The sequence below is a fragment of the Cervus elaphus genome, chromosome 11 (genome assembly GCF_910594005.1).
Source record: "Cervus elaphus chromosome 11, mCerEla1.1, whole genome shotgun sequence".
Taxonomy (NCBI): Eukaryota; Metazoa; Chordata; class Mammalia; order Artiodactyla; family Cervidae; genus Cervus; species Cervus elaphus.
The window spans coordinates 1170041-1187094 of NC_057825.1; the positions used below are offsets into that span (position 1 = coordinate 1170041).

A 17054-nucleotide genomic window follows, 5' to 3' on the forward strand; every position below is an offset into this window, starting at 1 on the left:
GGGGACTGGCCTGTAGGAGTAGCCCTCGTGCCTGCCATGGACGCCAATCACCCCAGAGAGGAAGAGGCTTCCGCGCACCTCTCGGACAGGAAGGTGCCTCTCCTTACCATCAGGCAGGAGGGAGGAAACGCCCGTGGGCACCTCAACCACCCCTCAGCCCAGCCAATAAAAACAGGGGCCCAGCCAAGGGGAGGCCTCCATCGGAGCCCTAGCTCCCCCATCACCTTTTTGGTCATCACAGCCCCTGCCAACTCCCCCTTTTCCCTGTAAAGCAAGTTCCCCTCCTTGTTCTCTGGATTGGCCTGTGGCCTGTCACACTTCTAACTCTGAATTGCAACTCCTTGACTTTTCCACACACACTCTTTTCTGCTGGTAACATAATTACTAACGTGGGCAGCCACAACCTATTGGAACCTTGGCTGAGTAATGTCAGTGCCTCTGAGCCAGTGAAGGAATTCATAGATTCCGTCACTCGTGTGGGGGCTTTACGTACATATGCCCCCTGCATGCACCTTCACACGGGGACGTTTGGGGGATGGCTGTTATGCTCGGGCAGCCTCCTGTCTTGGTGGCTGAAGACAGGACAGCATGCCCTGCTGTGTTCACCGGCCTGCTCTCCCTGCATAACTGAAGAGAAGCCTCACGTGGATCTGTCCCACTAAACCTCTGTAACGGCCTTAAGTGAGAATTTTGCAGGAGGCATTAAGAGTTTCTGGCTTTGCCTCTGTAGGAAGACCCTTCATCCCATGGATGGGAGTGAGCGCCAGCGAACCTGTGATCACTACTTGCTGAGCAAGCAGGTGTCTGCAACAGCAAACTCCTCTTCCTTCAGTGGGTAAAAGCCTCTGGGGAAGTAGAGACCCAAGGACAGAAAGTTAAAGAGCAAGCACATTGGCTACAGCACTATCACCTGATAACCAGCTGTCTTTATCGTTTATTTGGCTGGATACCTGCAGTTCTGGGCTCCTGATTTGGAACTGTCTAGCAAATTGGGTTTATTGTATACTTTAAAAAAATTATTTGCGTGTTGGTCGCGCTGGGTCTTTGTACTGAGTGCGGGGCTTCTCTGGCTGCGGTGCCCAGGCCCCCCACTGCAGCGGCTCGCCCCATTGCTGAGCACAGGCCCGAGGGCATCCGGGGTGGCAGCACTCCGGCGCATGGGCTTGAGCTGCTCTGTGGCACGTGGACTCTTCCCGGACCAGGGCTTGGACCCGTGCCCCCTGCACTGGCGGGCAGATTCTTATCCACTGCGCCACCAGGGATCTCCCTACTATGTGGTTTTTAATTCTGCTCGATATACTTAAGTTCTGCATTTATTGTTTGTTGAAACTTTATAAAAAATGACACTCCTAATAAGATGATGGCTTCCCTGGTAGCTCAGTTGGTAAAGAATCCGCCTGCAATGCAGGAGACCCTGGTTCGATTCCTGGGTTGGGAAGATCTCCTGGAGAAGGGAAAGGCCACCCACTCCACTATTCTGGCCTGGAGAATCCCATGGACAGTCCACGGGGTCACAAAGAGTCAGACACGACTGGGTGACTTTCGCTTTCAGTAAGATGATGCTAGCTCAGCACTGAGGTAATTCCTAGCGCTCACAACCTCGACCAAGCGTGGATGTAAACGCAACGCGGAGCGTTCTCCCTGCTATACTCCTTACTCAAACGCCGTCTATCTCATTTGTCTACTTTCCCTCCAAAATGGGAAGTGATGCGGGGCCTCCTTGGTGACTCAGTTGGTAAGGAACCCGCCTGTAATGCAGGAGGCTGCCTGAAATACAGGAGAGCCGGGTTCAGTCCCTGGGTTGGGAAATTCCCCTGGAGAAGGAAATGGCAACCCACTCCAGTATTCTTGCCTGGAAGATCCCATGGACAGAGGAGCCTGGCAGGCTACAGTCCACGGGGTCGTGAAAGTCAGAAACAACTGAGCGACTAAACCACCACCAATACGGGAGGGACGTGACAACTAGGGGAGGTCTGTGGCACTGAGGGAGAAACACCACTGTACAGAGATCTTCTTGTTTTTTAATATTTATTCATTTGACTACACCTGGTGTCAGTTGCAGCATAACTCAGCTGCGGCGCATGGGAGCCGGTTCCCTGACCAGGGATTGACCCCGAGCTCCCTGCATCAGAAGCCCGGAGTCTTAGCCACTGGATCACCAGGGAGGTCCTCTCCTCTTTTTAAAAATTAATTTCCTCGCTGTGCTGGGTCTTAGTTGCAGCATATGGGATCTACTTCCCTCACCAGACCTCATCCAACCTGGGCACTTTGTACTGGTACAAAGTCTTAGGCACTGGATGACCCGGGAAGTCCCGAGATCCCAACTCTTGATCACTGATACTTTGACAAAAGATCTTCATGAAAGGGGGAAACGTGGAATTAATTACAGAAACCGCACCTGAAGATGGATGCAGGCTAGGGGGAAGCGCTCACGCCTATCAGATGTGTCAATTACCCTAAACAGGAAGAGACCTCTGTCTACACCTCCTACTGGGAAGGTGCCCCTACTTACTGTTAGGCAGGAGGAAGGGAACTTCCCTCGGTCCCCCACCCCATGGACAGCTCAGCCCCGCAGAGATTTCAGCAGTCCAGCCAATGGGAAGCCCCCACTGGACCCCCAGCTCCCCCGACTCCCCCTTTTCCCTAGGAAAGGAAGTTCCTCCCATGCTCTCCATTTGCCTGTGGTCTGCCACAGTGTAGTCTACACCAGTGTTAGAATTCCTCTGTAGCATAAACCTACAGGAATGCTACAAACAGAGCATGTCTATGCAAAGCCAGGAGTGCTACCCAAACCAAGGTCAACATTAAATTTGATCCAACAGGTTAAAGAAACCTCTGAACTGTTCTTTCCAGAAAACAATTCTGCAAAGTCATGACGTGGCATTCAATGAAAATACAGCCAAAAATGCAAGCAAAAGCATTCTTTAATGCATTCATTAACTCATACAAAGGTTATTTTTCTGAATTTTGTGATGCTTGTGGCATTTATCAATTTTTGACTTATTTTCTCATGATCCAAGATTACCATAAGATAACTGTATTAGTTATTGTAAAATAGCATTCATTACATTATGTATATATTCATATTATACTGTAAAATTATGTATACATTATCCAAAACATACATGTTACACAGTAACATATTGTGTAATTCTGTTTTTATAATTTTACATATTTCCTTGGCGCCCTCCCACAAAATATATTTGCTTCAGGCCCCACCTAACCTGCATCCACCCTGGCCCCCACCCTCTTTGTATCGCTTGATAATAACTCCAGAGAAATAGAACTTCAGTTGGCGTGCAAGGTGACCAAAAAAGGCATGAAGCAGAAACTAACATCAACGACAGAGAAATCGACGAGGCCACCTTTCGCCCCTCCATCAAGTTCGCGCGCCCACCGTGCCCGCGAGGGGCCAGGCCGCGTCCCCGCCAGCCGGGCGCAAGAAGCCAGGTGTTGGCTCCCGTCTCCTTCCTTCCCGCCACCTGCGCCCCCTCCCCGCTTCTCGCACAGAACCCCCACTAGCGTTTCCCCTTCCTCCGCCCAGTACTCCTCCTCACGCCCCGGCCCCCACCCGGTTTCGAGGGCCACCGTGCACCGCCTCCCCGAGCTGGGGTCCCCTTCGCCCCACCCCGCCTCCTCTCGCCTCCGCGCCCGCGGCCCCTGTAACCCTCACCGCCCCACGCCCCCCTCAGCACCCCCAGCGGCTCCCGTCCCCTCCTCAGCCACCCCCAGCTCCTCCGGGCTCCCTGCCCCTCTCTTCGCCCCTCAGAGCTCCCGGGCGCCCCCTCAGCCACCCCCAGCTCCCCCGGCCCCTGCAGCGCCCCCCAGCGGCCAGGCGCCCGGGGCGCGGCGTCTCCCGCCCCACGTCGCGCACCGCGGGGGCTTGCTTAGACGAGCCGGGCGCGGATTGGCTCCGAGCCGGGGGAAGTACCCGCCCCCCCCGAGTCGCCGGCCAATGGGAGGAGGGGCGGACCCGCAGCGGGCGCCGGAAGCGGCCCAGCAACGAGGGGACGTCGCGCCGCCGGGTCTCGAGCAGCTGCTTCGGAGCCGCCGGACGGACCGCCTTCCCTGCCCGCACCGCCATGGCTGAGAGCGACTGGGACACGGTGACGGTGCTGCGCAAAAAGGGCCCCACGGCCGCCCAGGCCAAGTCCAAGCAGGTGCGGGCGCGGCGTGGGCCTCGGGACCCAAGGCCGGCCGGGGGCGGGGAGTGGGCCCGGCGCCGGATCGGGCACCGGGTGGTCACGGAGAGGGGCCCGGGGGCGGGCCGGGGGCGTCGAGGCGGTTTCGGGCAGTGACACAGGCCCGCGGGACAGGGACTGCGGGACCCGGGTGGAGGAGGGGAGCGGGCCGAGGCTGTCAGCGAGGACGGTCAGTGACGGGCCCTGGGAAGTGATCAGACGCGGGCAGGGTTGGCGGGCACCCCCGCCCCGGCGTGTTCTTCCCCCGTCCGCCGGCTGCCCGGTGCCCGGCCAGTCCGAGGCCGCCCGCGGAGCCCACTGAAGCACACTGCCGGCTGAAGGGAGTCCCTGGCCCCGGGCTGAGTGGCCTAGGACCCAGCATGCTGGTGACCCTGCTGCACCCATCTTGCCAGAGTAGCCGGCATGCCCTGAGGGGCACTTGGGGCAGACGGTTCTCCGCGAATCCATCGGGTTCCCCTGTGAGTAGCTGTAAGGGACGGGGTGGGGGGGGGGGGAGTGCAGGTCAGTCTCCAGCCCTGCTCGTTCCTACTCTCAGCAGCCTTGGGCTGGCCTTAGACACGCAGTGCCAGGCCTGGGCCATGGCTGGCTTTGGCCCTGCTGACTAGCATTCATCAACCTGCCCAGGACTTTTCAGTTGGTCAAAACCAAATTCACTCTCTCTCTCTCTTTTTTTTTTTTTCTCCAAAGGAACCTTAATAGCCACAAGCTAGGCATCATCTGACCAGCTCTAGAAAACGTTTGTGAACATGTCACACTTAGAATGTCCCACAGCCATGTCTCTAAGGTGTCAGAAACTTTAAGAAATACGTCACATTCATGTTCTACAACTGTGGATCAAGGGGCGTCACTGTTTTTGCCAGGGTTTGGGGCGAGTGCTACAGGCTTTGTGTGATGTGCTGTATTTTATTAGGAGCCAGTTTGGCTGAGGAAGGCCAAACCAGGTCCTCACTTGACGTTCCTTCTGGCAGGAGAGTCTCGTAGAGAAATCTATTTCAAGTGTGGGTTTCTAAAAGGACTCACTTGCCTGTCTTTTTCAACAGCAAAGTCATGAGCTCTTTCTGTTTTCTTGAGCTGAAGTTTATTGAGAGTTGCCTAGACAGTTGGACATAGAGGGCAGACAAAGCTTGTATGACAAACTTTGGCTTAAACCCAGCATTTGCTTGTCGGTCCTTGAAAAAACATCAGGTACTAGCAGCACCCTGTAGCAGGGCGCTTCAGGGCATGAGTTCAGAGCCTGACTGCCAGGGCTTGAAAAGCACGAGGCATTATCACTTGACTGACAGGCTCACAGTAGCCTAAACTGGGGTTGGCTAGGTACTGGAAAGCTAATTTTGACCAAAAAACACTTTCTAATTTTCTAGGCCATCTTAGCAGCTCAGAGACGAGGAGAAGATGTGGAGACTTCTAAGAAATGTAGGTACTCATATGTCCACTTGCAGGACCAGGGAGTTTCCGGGTTCCCCGGGCGTTAGGGTGGCTGCTGGCATCGACGTGGCTGCAGAGCTGGGGGTGTGAGGGTCTTGTCGGAGCAGCGGTGGTTGGCATGAGTCAGGAGGGATCCTTCCACCCACTTCCTGTCGCCGGGAGGAGATCCTGGGCTTAGTGCTCTTAGGCCTGTGAAGGTGCCCCCACTTTGGGGGGCCTGGCTGAGCCTGTCTTCCAGGCTCAGGGCGCCCGTGGGGCCTGGTTCCATTCCGGACCGGCTCACCTGTGGGATTGCTGCAGACGCTCTTCTTTGCTCTTGCCTTGCACGGTCCAGGGGCCGCCGGCCAGAACAAGCAGCATTCGATCACCAAAAACACAGCTAAGCTGGACCGGGAGACTGAGGAGCTGCATCACGACCGGGTGACCCTGGAGGTTGGCAAAGTGATCCAGCAGGGCCGGCAGAGCAAGGGGCTGACACAGAAGGACCTGGCCACGGTGAGCACGGCGGGCCCCTCCTCCAGGCGGGGGGCACGGGCCCTGTTCGCCCAGTGACTTGGGGCTTCAGTTCGCTCTTGTCCCGGGAGCCCCGAGACCTCTGAGGGGCCATACGACTCAGCTGTGACTTGCTGAGCTGCGTCTGCTCCGGCCCCGGGCCCGAACACGCCGCGCGGAGCCTGAGGCCCTCCCCTGGCTGTGTCCATCTCCCACCACCACCTGGAGCTGACGGGCAAACACACGTTCTCTCTAGAAAATCAATGAGAAGCCGCAAGTCATTGCGGACTACGAGAGTGGCCGGGCCATTCCCAACAACCAGGTTCTGGGCAAGATCGAGAGAGCAATTGGTAAGTGTCCTGCTGACCTTCACTGCCTGACCAGACGCAGGGTGGCTGCCCCTCCTGGGTGCAGTTGGTGAGGAGGGTGCAGGAAGGCCTCTGGGGCCCCAGAATTCTCCAGAGCCTGAAGAAGATTCGCAGGAGCACGCCGTGTCTGGGCGCCCCCCCCCAATCTCTCCATTTCCCCGCGTGCCGCCCACCCGGCATTGGCAGCAGCGTGGCTTGGAGCGGAGGCCTGGTCCTGGGAGGGGCCGTCCTCTCCCCTTGAAGAGGGACAGGCACATGCTCTTTAGAATCAGACGTGAGAACTATTCCTGGGGTGGGTGAGAGCCCAGGGACGGGATGGTGCTCCCTGCCCCCTCCAGAGGAAGGGAGCCAGTGCCCCAGGGTCAGTGGGGGTGCGGCCCTCCGTGAGGTGGTGGGTGCGGAGGCTGAGAAGCTGCCCCGTGCCTTGAAGTCCAGAGTGGGAGCTGCAGTGGTCAGTGGGGGCCCATGGCTCTTTCAGGCCTCAAGCTCCGGGGAAAGGACATTGGGAAGCCGATCGAGAAGGGGCCAAGGGCGAAATGAACATAAAGCCTCGAAATCAGTGCGTTCCGGCTGATCTCGTCCGGCTGGTCCCCTCGACCACCGGCGCCAGCACGGCTCTCTCCACGCGGCCGAGCGGAACACAGCGGGAGCCCCGCCCGGGAGCCCCTCTCCTCGTACCTGCTGTCTAACTAACTAACAAAACCTTGCAAAGTGTATGCTTCTGATTTTTCCTCCCTGTCCCCGCCCTCAGTGGGTGTGGAACGCTGCCGTCCTCACCCCCAGGGTCCATCCCGCTGTGGGTGCGGCTCTGGGGAGCTGGAGGGGGGGGTGGGCGGCCACCGTCTGGGAGAGGAGCTGTGTGTCCAGCCTGGCTCGTAGAGAAGCTAATAAAGTTTGTTCCCTTCCTGCTGGTGGTGGATCCTTGCCCCCCACTCTGCTGTTGTGCCTACGGCGCCCCCTCCCTCTGGCTCCCAGTGAGGCCAAAGGCTGTCTTCGTGAGGCACCACAGGGGAGCCTGAGGGGCTGGGACAGTCCCTCTGCAAGCTGTTTCTCGTCACCTCTGCTAGGACGGTTAGGGGGCATCGGTCAGCCTCGGCATCAGACCCTGGTGCTCCCAGTCACACCCTTGCCCGTGGGCCCCGGTGGGCTCGGGTGGCACGGTGGCGCCGCCTGGGCTGGAGGGGGCAGCTGGCGGTGCAGGTGAGGCCGTCACGCCCTCCAGGACGGCCAAGCCTGGGCGCCTCCCCCGACTTGGGTGGGAGGTGTCTGAAGCGCCCGTGTGTGAGGTCAGAACCTGGGACTGTCCCTGGGTTAGAAGGACTCTGCTCCACTTTATTATGTGAGGCTGGCTTGTGGGTAGGGATTTTGACCGGGGAAGGGTGGACTTGGGGACTTTGACTGTGGGAGGGCGGACACGGGGACCTTGACCCTGGGAGGGCAGACACGGGGACCTTTATTTGTGACTCTGGACAGATTAGAGCATTCCCCCACCAGTCCAGCTCCAGGCCACCTTGGACCCTGACAAGTGTTTGCTCCTGAGTCTGTCACCTGAACCTGTGGGGGTTTCCGTCTTTTATCAGACACAGAATCGCCCAGTGAGGTGGGGCCTGGGGGGGCCCTGAGGGGGTCCCTCTGGCCTGGGCTGGGGCAGTGGCTTCTTGGGGCCCCACCGCATCTGCCTCCTGCTGCCTTGAACCGCTGGCCGTCTCCTGAGCCACTGAGGCCCATGGGAGGGGCCCCCAAGAATGTCCGCTCGGGCAGGTTGGATTGGGTCTGGGGAACTGCCCTTCCTGGGGCATTTATTGTTGGGGTAAGGGCCACACTTGGGCCTGTGGGTACAGCCCCTGTGAGGGTGATGGACGCAGGAGCTCAATGTATTGCGGGGGCAGGTGTTGGTCCCTGGGCTGGGGTCCCAGTGGCGGGTGAACTCATGTGAAGAGCTGGGGTCTTCTCTGGGTCGTCTACTGGCCGTTGGTGACTGATGCTGGCAGGGTGACGCGGTCCTGGGGTGGGGAGGCAGAGCTCAGTGGCTGCTGGGGCCCTGTGCACCATCAGGCCGGGTGCTCAGCACGCAGGGACCTGCGGCTCCCGCCCCACCACCCCCACCCGGGGCTCCTACCGCACTGAAGAGAATGTTGTCGAAGCCGGGGGCCATGGTGTCCATCTCGCCCCCGGAGGGGCAGCTCCCCTTCTTCTGCAGCCAGCGCTGGCCCGCAACCCCGAGCAGCAGCAGCAGCACGAGGAGGAGGAGGGCGCCGCCGACCGCGGCCGGCACCAACGTGGCCACCGCCCCGTCCCCTGTGGGCCGTGGGGCACGTGACCCGGGATCCCAGTCCTGTCTCAGCCCCACCCGGGGTCAAGGAGGGTGCCCGGCATGGCTGTCCCCATGGCCTGGGGTTTCCAGGTCCCCTCTGAAGTCAGCGGGCATGGGCTGAGGCTGGGCCCTGGCAGGCACGGGGCTGCCGACCCGGGGGTCACGGCCCCAGGCTGGACGCCCCCTTTATCGTGAAGTCACAGCCACCAGTGGGTGCTCCAGCAGGAGGGTGGCCGGGGTCTCTGCCCGACTGGGGGCGGGAGCTCATCGGGCAGAGGCGGGGGGCACCCCGCTCCTGGGGGCACAGGGCCCTGGGCTGGGGCCCCGCAGCGAGGGCAGCCGGCCTGTGGCTCTCCTGGTCCCTCAGGGCGAGGGTGTGACCCCCCCACCCCCAGGGCTGGCAGAGGCCCCGCCCTGGAGGAGAGCCGCCCGCTGGGCAGGGCCTACCCTGGCTGGGTGTGGGCAGCCCGCACCGCTGCCCAGCCCGGTACTCAACGTCGTCCAGGGCAATGGGCCCCACGGCCGGCTGGCCGCCCAGCGTGGCTTCAAACACGACCTGACAGGAGGGAGAGGAGGCCGTTTGGGCCGGGGCGGGGGCCGCAGCCGCCCGAGGGCTCCCGGGTCGGTGCGCCCGCCCCACCTGAAACTCCGCGGCGCTGGCCACGTCCACCTGGCCCTCCAGCCACTGATGCCGCCGGCGCCCGCTCGCGCCCCACACGGCCAGCTGCCCCTGCACGCTGCTCAGGAGGACCCTCAGCTCGCCCTGGTCTGGGAGCAGGTGTCAGGACGGTCAGGTGGAGTGGGTGGCCCGCGGCCCCGCCCCGCCCCGCCCCGGGGCTCCGGGTGCTCACGGAAGTGCTCGGGGAAGTCCATGCGGTACCAGAAGCGCAGGCAGGAGGCCGTGGTGGGCGGCAGAGGCTGGCTGACGAGCCCGGCCGCTCGGCCCCCGGGGCCCAGCATGCTGGTCTCAAAGAGGGCAAAGTGGCCTGGGAACAAGAGGGTGGGCGCCCGGCAGACCTGATGGAGCCGGTGCCCCAACCTGCGGCCTCCGACCCCGCCGGGCGCCGCGCTCTGGGTAGGCTGGGCTGGGGTGTGGCGTGTGAGGCTCTGGGGCGCCTTCCCGCCTCGGACCCACCTGCCTCTGTGCCGAGCGTGTGGTCCACGGGGGGCTGCGCGTAGCGGGAGGGCGAGGCGCCGCTGCCCCAGTCCCAGCTGTACCCGCCCAGACCGGGCCGGGGCACGTGGCTCCAGCCACATAGACCAGCCTCAAAGTCACAGGAAGCTGCAAGGGGCCAGTCGTGAGGGTGCTGCCCCGCGCTCTCCACCCCTGGGCACCACTGCCGCGGGGCGTGGAGCCCAGGCCGGGCGTCATGGGGGCGGCACGGAGCCGGGACCACCAGGAGCCAGGCCATGGGCTCCCACCTGGCGGGGGGCAGGGCCCGTCCTGGAGGAGCAGGTCATCCAGCGCCATATAGGAGTGCTCCACGCCGGCGGCCACCGCCTCGAACACCACCTGGGGGGCACCGGGCGGGGGTCGCGCCTGCTACGCCCTCGACAGCCCTTGGGGTGAGGAGGGCGCCCCACTCCACTCACCTTCCAGGCCCGCCCGGCCTGCACATCCACACTGCCCAGGCGCCAGGCGGCCCCTCCGCGAGAGCTAACGCTGAGCGCCTGCTGCCTGCCGGCCTCCTCCACATGGACCTTCAGGGTGCCTGCCGCCGAGCAGCCAGCCCCGTCAGCGTGGCAGGGGCTGCCCGCTCGGGCCCTGCGGTGGGGGGGCTCCCAAGGGGCCTCCTGAGGGGACCCCACGGCCCCGGCTCCCGGCAGCCCCTCACCCGGGTTGCGGAGGCTCAGGTGGTACCAGAAGGTCAGGCAGGCGGGCTGCAGCAGGGGGCGGTGCTCCTCCGAGGTCAGCAAGGCCGCGTGGCCACGGGGCAAGCCCTGCGGGCTCATGTCCACCACCATGTAGTGACCTGGGGGGTGGCAGGGTCAGCCTGCCAGCCGCCGCCCCTGCCCTCCCCGCCCCCACCCATCTGCTCCCCACCCCACCCCACCCCAGCGGGCACCCTGAGCTGTCTCCGTGGTGTGGTCAGCGTCGGGGCCCCATGAGGCGTTGGCCTGGCGTGTCCAGAGGCCCCGGCCCCCCGTGGAGAAGCCACAGGCCGAGTCCTCAAAGGAGCAGCGCCGGGGGGCCCAGCAGGGCCCGGGCCGCAGGGCCACGTCGTCCAGCGCCATGCTGCCATGATACCCGTCCCGGAGGCCCTCAAACAGCAGCTGGGGGACAGACGGGGGTCAGTGGCTGGGGCCTCGCCTCGCCCACTGCGCCCGCACCCGGGGCCTCACCTGGTACTTGCCCGCGTCCGGCGGGTGGTGGAGGGTGGCCCAGGCCTCGTGCCAGCGATTGCCGTGGGTGCCAGACCGGAACCACAAGTGCGTTTCTGCCTCCCCTTCTCGCCTCATCGCCAGGCGCAGAGTCCCTAGAGGCAGGGGGTTGGGAGGGGACGAGGCCCTGACCCCTGCCTTTCAACCCCTCCCAGGCACCCCAGGGGGCAAGAGGCAGGACCCGGGGCCCCTGTGAGGCTCCCCTGAGGCCCTGACCAGCTGGGGGCCTCACCGATCTGGGGACCGTAGAGGTGGAACCAGAAGGAGAGACACTCCTGAGGGGCTGTGGGCGCCTGGGGCTGGGTGAGCAGGTGGGCAGCGGGGCCCCGGGCGGGGGGGTCCGTGGGGTCCAGGAGCACGAAGTGGCCTGCAGGGGCACAAGGGTCTGGGCTGCGGGGGCCCCAAGCTGCAGGGGCTCGGCCCCGCGCGCGCCTCTGCCCCAGGAGTCGGGGTCTGGCGGCCGCCCCTGGGCACCCCGCCTCACCTTGGCCCGTGGTGTGGTCGTACCTCGGGCCACGGCTCCCAACCCGGCGCCACTGGGCATCTGTGAGGTGGCCGCTGTGCCAGCCACAGGTCCCCCGCTCAAAGTTACAGGAGACCTCTGGGGGCGGGTGGAGGTGGGTCAGCGCCCCCAGCACCCCTCCTGAGTCCCGAGAGGGTGGGGGAGACGGGCTCTGGGAGAGGGGGCTCCCGGGGGCTCCTGGAGGAGGCCGGGGTTGGGGGCCGGGCACCCGGGGGAAGCACCTGAGTCTTCCTCAGCGGCTGCTGCAGGGCTGCAGCCCGTGAGTGTCACGTCGTCCACCCCTGCGCCCTGCTGCCCGGGGCCGTCCACGTCCACCAGCCCGACCAACTCCAGCTTCGCGGGTCATGAGGGAGGAGGCCGTCAGCCAGGGCTGGCTCTGTGGGGCCCCTCTCCGCTCCAGGCTGCTCTCCTCACCTGGAACGGCCGGCGGCGAGCCCCGAGAAGGACCCTGTCCACCTTCCAGCCCCCAGCGGTGCTGCCCGGGGCCTGCCACACCGGCTCGCGGCGGCTGCCCTCCACCACAACCAGCTCCAGAAAGCCTGGAGAGGGGTCACCGTGGGTGGCCTGTCCAACCCCGTCCCTCGCCCGGGTGCTCCGACCCCCCACCCCAGGACGGGGCAGAGGGTGTGAAGGGACGGTGGTACCTCGGGGGTGACTCTGAAGATGGTAAACCAGGCGGAGCTCGCAGCGGGGGCCCGAGGGGCCCAGGATGGGTGTGAGCACCCGGGCCTCCTCACTCAGCTGTCCCCAGGCCCTCTGCACGGCCAGGAAGTGTCCTGGGGATAGCAGGCCTCAGAGCCGGTTCCTCCCTGGACCCCGACTCAGCGCCCTCCCTAGGGAGAAGGGGCAGCTGGAAGGCAGGTCCCAGGCTGCCCCGGGCGGAGCCTCACCAGCAGCCCCGCGGGCATCCGGGCCCGGCCCGCCCCAGTCTGGGGCCGGGAGGCGCACCCACTGCAGCCGCCCCACGCTGGCGTCCTCCCAGCCCCCGCCTGAGGGTGACTCGAAGTCCGTGGTGCCTGCAAGGGCAGGGGGCATGGATGGGCCTGGGGCCTTGCCGGCTGCTCCCAGAGGGCAGGGTTGAAGGGAGGTGAGGCCCCGCCCGCTCACCGCACTCCTGCTCGTCCTCGCCCCCCGGGCACTGCTCCTGGAAGTCACACAGCTGCTCCGGGGGAACACACAGCTCCCCACAGAAGAAGTGTCCGGGCTCGCAGAAGCTCCGAGGCTGCAGGCTGGACGGCTGGGTCCAGGGGCTGGGGGCCCAGAGTCCAGGAGGGGGGCCGGCCGGCTCTGTGGGCCGGCGCAGGGGTCAGGCGGGCTGGCAGGGGCTGTGCTTCTCCTGGGCTGGGGTGTGGGGCGCCCAGCAGGCTCACCTGGGACTAGCTTGCAGTGGTCGGACAGGATGAGGTCGTCCAGGCCCACGACGCCCCCAGGGCCTGTCTGCCCAGCCAGGAAGATCTGGGGACGGACGGGGTCGGGGGCGCCCCAGCACCCCTCTGTGATCCCCAAGCAGGTCTGCCCCCCTGAGTCCTCTCCCCAGAATCCACACTTCGTCCTTATCTCTTGCTGGACACCCAGCGCTTCAGGGGGCATCTCTGCAGGGACCCCCTCCCCTCCTCTGGCCTGCCCTTCTCCTGAGACGGTGGAGGGGCCCCGGACCTCCCTGCCTCCCCCCACGATGCTGCCCTCGCCAGCCTCACCCGAAAGCGGTGCTTGCTCTGGATGTCAACTCGGTCTCGGACCCAGGCGGCCCCCAGCTGCCCTTGGCGCCTGCGCAGCAGGACAGGGGGCTGGGGGGCTGCAGGGCTCCCTGTCTGTAGGAACACCTGGAGGCAGCCAGCCTCAGACCCATGCAGGTAGTGATAGAAGATGAGCTGGGAGGGGAGCGAGCACAGTCAGCAGAGATGCCGCAGGGCCTGGGCAGGCAGGACGGCGCCCTGCGACTCCCACCCGCTCACCGAACAGTTGTGGGGGGCCGAGGCCTGGAACTCGGGGCTGGACAGGACCGCTGGGGCGCTGGGATCGGCCACGGACGCGAGGAAGGAGCCTGGGGAGACAGCAGGCACGGGCCAGGGCAGCTGGTGGGGCGGGGCGGGGGTCCCAGGGCAGGGCGGGGGTCCCCAGAGCCGGGCGGTGGTCCCCGGAGCCTCACCCTGTGCGCTATTCCAGGTGTGGTCACCGCGTGGCCAGGTGGGGTGCCCAGGGCCGCTGGCACTGCGGTTCCGGGTCCAGCCCTCTGAGTGGTTCCACAGGCCGAGGCCCATCTCAAAATCCGTGGCTACGTAGTGTCCTGGGGGGCAAGGGGGCTCTGGCTGCCGAGCGGGACCTCCTGCCTGGCCCCCTCGCTGCCCAGGCCTGTGCTCACGGCCCCAGCTCTGGCGCACGTCAGCTGTCTCAGCCCCCGAGGGATGGTGCCAAGGGCCAGCCCCCTGTCCCACTCACGGCAGGGGGCTGCATCCTCATCCGAGCGGTCCCCGCAGTTGTCCTCCCCGTCACACAGCTGGGGGGGCTCCACGCAGGCCTCGCTCCGGCAACGGTGGTGCCCCAGGGGGCAGTGCGCCTGGGGGGCTGGGGGCAGGGTTAACCCATCACCTGCCCCAAGTCCCTGGGCCGGGCCGCTGACCAGGGCCTCCTGCTGACCCCCTTGCCCCTCCAGGAGTGGGCCCACGGCGGGGGGACCTTACTGGGCAGCCCGCAGCGCCAGAAGGCCACATCATCCAAGGCCACGGTGCCCCTGTGGGTGGCATTTCGCGTGGCAGAGAAGGTCACCTGGAGACAGCGAGGTCCCTAAGTCAGGGCTCGGACCCTCCCCGCTGTCCCCGCCGTCCAGAGCGCCCATCTCACCCTGAAGGCGCCCCGGATGCGGCCAGTGGGCACCACCAGCTGCTGCCAGTCTGGGCCCCAGGGCCCTGCGCTCCGCCACAGGGTCAGTGTCTCCACACCGTGGGTCAGCTCCAGCCGCAGCTCGGCCACATCTGCAGTGAGGGGTCTGGAGGCAGCTCAGGCCCCAGGCCTCCCCCAGGCCCGTGGCTGTGCCCACCCCAGGACCCCTGCCCACCCTGGGGGCGCCCTCCCGTCTCTGCACCCCTCCTCTCGGGTCGCCTGACTTGAGTCATGGGGTGTGGGGCGCGCACCTCCTGAGGCTGCGTGGTACCAGAGCCTCAGCTCGCAGGTGGGGGCGGCCTCATGCAGAACCGGGGAGCGCAGGGCCGCGGTGGCCGTCTCCCTCCCGCGGTGTGTGCCGACCGCCGTGTACCAGCCTGGGCAGCCGAGAGGTCAGGAGACGGGGCAGGAGGCACGGAGGGCTGTGGACCGCGTGGAGCCCCGCCCAAGCCTCACCGAGGTCGGTGCCCAGAGTGTGGTCTGCGCGCGGCCCCGGCCCCTCCGGTGACGCGCCCGCGCGGTCTCGGAGCCAGCGGTAGCCCGCGGTGCTGATGTCCCGCCAGCCACAGGAGTCCTGCTCGAAGTCGCAGGTGAAGGGGGTGCCCGGGCTGGGAGAGACCCCGTGGTAACCTGCAAGGGCAGGGGGTCAGGCAGGGCGGCCGCGAGGGCTGGCCCCACCGCTGCCCCCTGGCCCCGGCTCACCACACTGCGCCTCGTCGGGGCAGCCCCTGCAGTCACACACGAAGTTGCACACAGCCTCGCGGGGGGGCCTGCAGTGGTTGGGCACCCAGGCCCAGCCGGGGGATCCTGCTGCCAGCAGAGACAGCCAGGTGGCCCCGGGTAGGGAGGCTCTGCTGTTCCCCAGCCCAGAGACCTCTCAGAGTTGGGCGTTCTGGGACATCTGGGGGCCGGGCCAGGAGGTCGTGCAGGGAGGGGGCCAGAAACCCATGGAGAACTGCCCCCGGGGGGCCCCTGTCAGGCCCAGGAGGTCATGTCTGGCCCTGGAGAGGCTGGCTGTCAGGATGGAGTGCCTGGGTGTGCAAGGGACTGAGGATCCCCGACGTGGGTCCCTCCCCGGGGAGGAAAACGAGTCCAGCGCGACTCTGGAGGGGCTGCGGCAGGGTGGGCCAGGCCCCCTCAGGCTCCACCCAGGTGGAGAGTGGCCGGCTAGGGTCTGCCTTCAGGGACCTCTCGTCTTGGAGCCTGGGTGGAGACTGGGCCAGGGCAGGCTGGACGCTGGCCCCTACCCCAGCGGGGCTATCCCGAGGACCCCGAGGGCTTGCCCGGCGTCCCCACTGCAGGCCGTCCCGGGCCCGCGTCCCTTCTTCCCTGCAGACCCAGCAGCCGGGCCCCCGGACGTTCCTGCTTTAGGAGCCGGGCCGGCGACTCACCCAGGAGCATGACCACGGCGGGCAGGAGGTGGCCGCACAGAGGCATGGTCAGGCCCGAGGCAGGGAGGCCTGGGGCGCCGCCTGGCTGTCAGCCCGAGGCCCCGCAGACAGACTCTGCTCTGACCGTGGACCCGGCTCAGCCCTTTCTGTATCTGCAGCCCCTCACCTGGCCCCACCCCGTGCTGACAAAGACAGACATCTGGCTGTAAATGCATCCAGGAAGAGAGGCCCCGGCCCGGGGGGGCTCCCACCTGCCTGGCCCCTTTTGGCCGAAGGTCAGGCCTCGGCCGTGGTGCCCACCGCTGCCCAGCCCTGCCTGGTGGAGGCCCTGCTGGAGACAGGACCGAGTGGCACAGGCCTCAGCTGCTTCTCCTGGGGTCTCTGGTCACGCAGAGTTCAACTCAGCTAGGCAAGAGCCCAGCTGGTACAAAGCCCCAACCTGGCTTGAGTTCCCTGCACGGGGAAGGGGCAACCCTAGCAACCAGGGACGTCGTCCCTCCCTGTAACTCAGCCTGTGGGTCCCTCTTGGCTTGCTTGCTTAAAAACGATGACTGTTTTCTCGTCGACGAGTGTCCAAGCAGTGTAGTGTGGCCTGGGCACAGCAGGTACAGGGTCCAGAGGAGCCGCGGGGCTCTGGGCCTCGTGGCACTGACCCCAGCGGAGGATCTGGAGCCAGGCGCTGCTCAGTTTATCACCGTCTGGCCTTGGGAGCTGAGCCTCAGTTTCCTCATCTTTGAAAGCGTAACCATGGCGCCTGTCTGGGGAGGCTCCTGTGAGGGCCCTAGAGCCCAGAGGAGGCGGGCACAGCGTGATGGAGGCCTCTGCTCCCCACAGCACCAGGAGGAGCGTCCCGGGAGAGGGGCTCCAAGTGCGACGCCCGGTTTACTTGAAGGAGCCGGAGGCAGGGGGCCCTGATTCTGGAGTCGAGGGGCCACAGACCACCCTACTCATGACCTCAGTTAGCAGTGGCCAAGGCAGGGGTTGCTGGTGTCCCCCACTCCATACTGGGAGGGGCCCCCGCCTCCGCAGGCTGGAGGGACTTGGCCCTAGCTTCTTGCGTAAGGGCTTGTCAGGCCT

The 17054-nt window shown here is 65.0% G+C and overlaps 2 protein-coding genes across 2 annotated transcripts; one reads left to right on the forward strand and one right to left on the reverse strand.

Moving 5' to 3' along the window:
* The first annotated feature begins 3975 nt into the window (after positions 1–3975).
* Positions 3976–7393, forward strand: EDF1 (endothelial differentiation related factor 1). Its single transcript, XM_043917262.1, has 5 exons — positions 3976–4160; positions 5564–5615; positions 5962–6122; positions 6376–6469; positions 6966–7393. The coding sequence occupies exons 1-5, from the start codon at positions 4083–4085 to the stop codon at positions 7025–7027; spliced, it is 447 nt and encodes a 148-aa protein (XP_043773197.1). The 5' UTR covers positions 3976–4082; the 3' UTR covers positions 7028–7393.
* A 959-nt stretch (positions 7394–8352) lies between these two features.
* On the reverse strand, positions 8353–16023 carry MAMDC4 (MAM domain containing 4). Its single transcript, XM_043917742.1, has 27 exons — positions 15978–16023; positions 15289–15396; positions 15043–15216; positions 14838–14963; positions 14548–14678; positions 14388–14472; positions 14146–14271; positions 13856–13993; positions 13662–13750; positions 13404–13577; positions 13077–13161; positions 12814–12993; positions 12597–12722; positions 12351–12482; positions 11668–11784; positions 11416–11550; positions 11145–11278; positions 10868–11075; positions 10637–10774; positions 10395–10513; positions 10224–10314; positions 9937–10083; positions 9653–9787; positions 9442–9569; positions 9249–9357; positions 8607–8785; positions 8353–8490 (listed from the first exon to the last, which is right to left on the reverse strand). The coding sequence occupies exons 1-27, from the start codon at positions 16021–16023 to the stop codon at positions 8449–8451; spliced, it is 3402 nt and encodes a 1133-aa protein (XP_043773677.1). The 3' UTR covers positions 8353–8448.
* Between the last annotated feature and the right edge of the window lie 1031 nt (positions 16024–17054).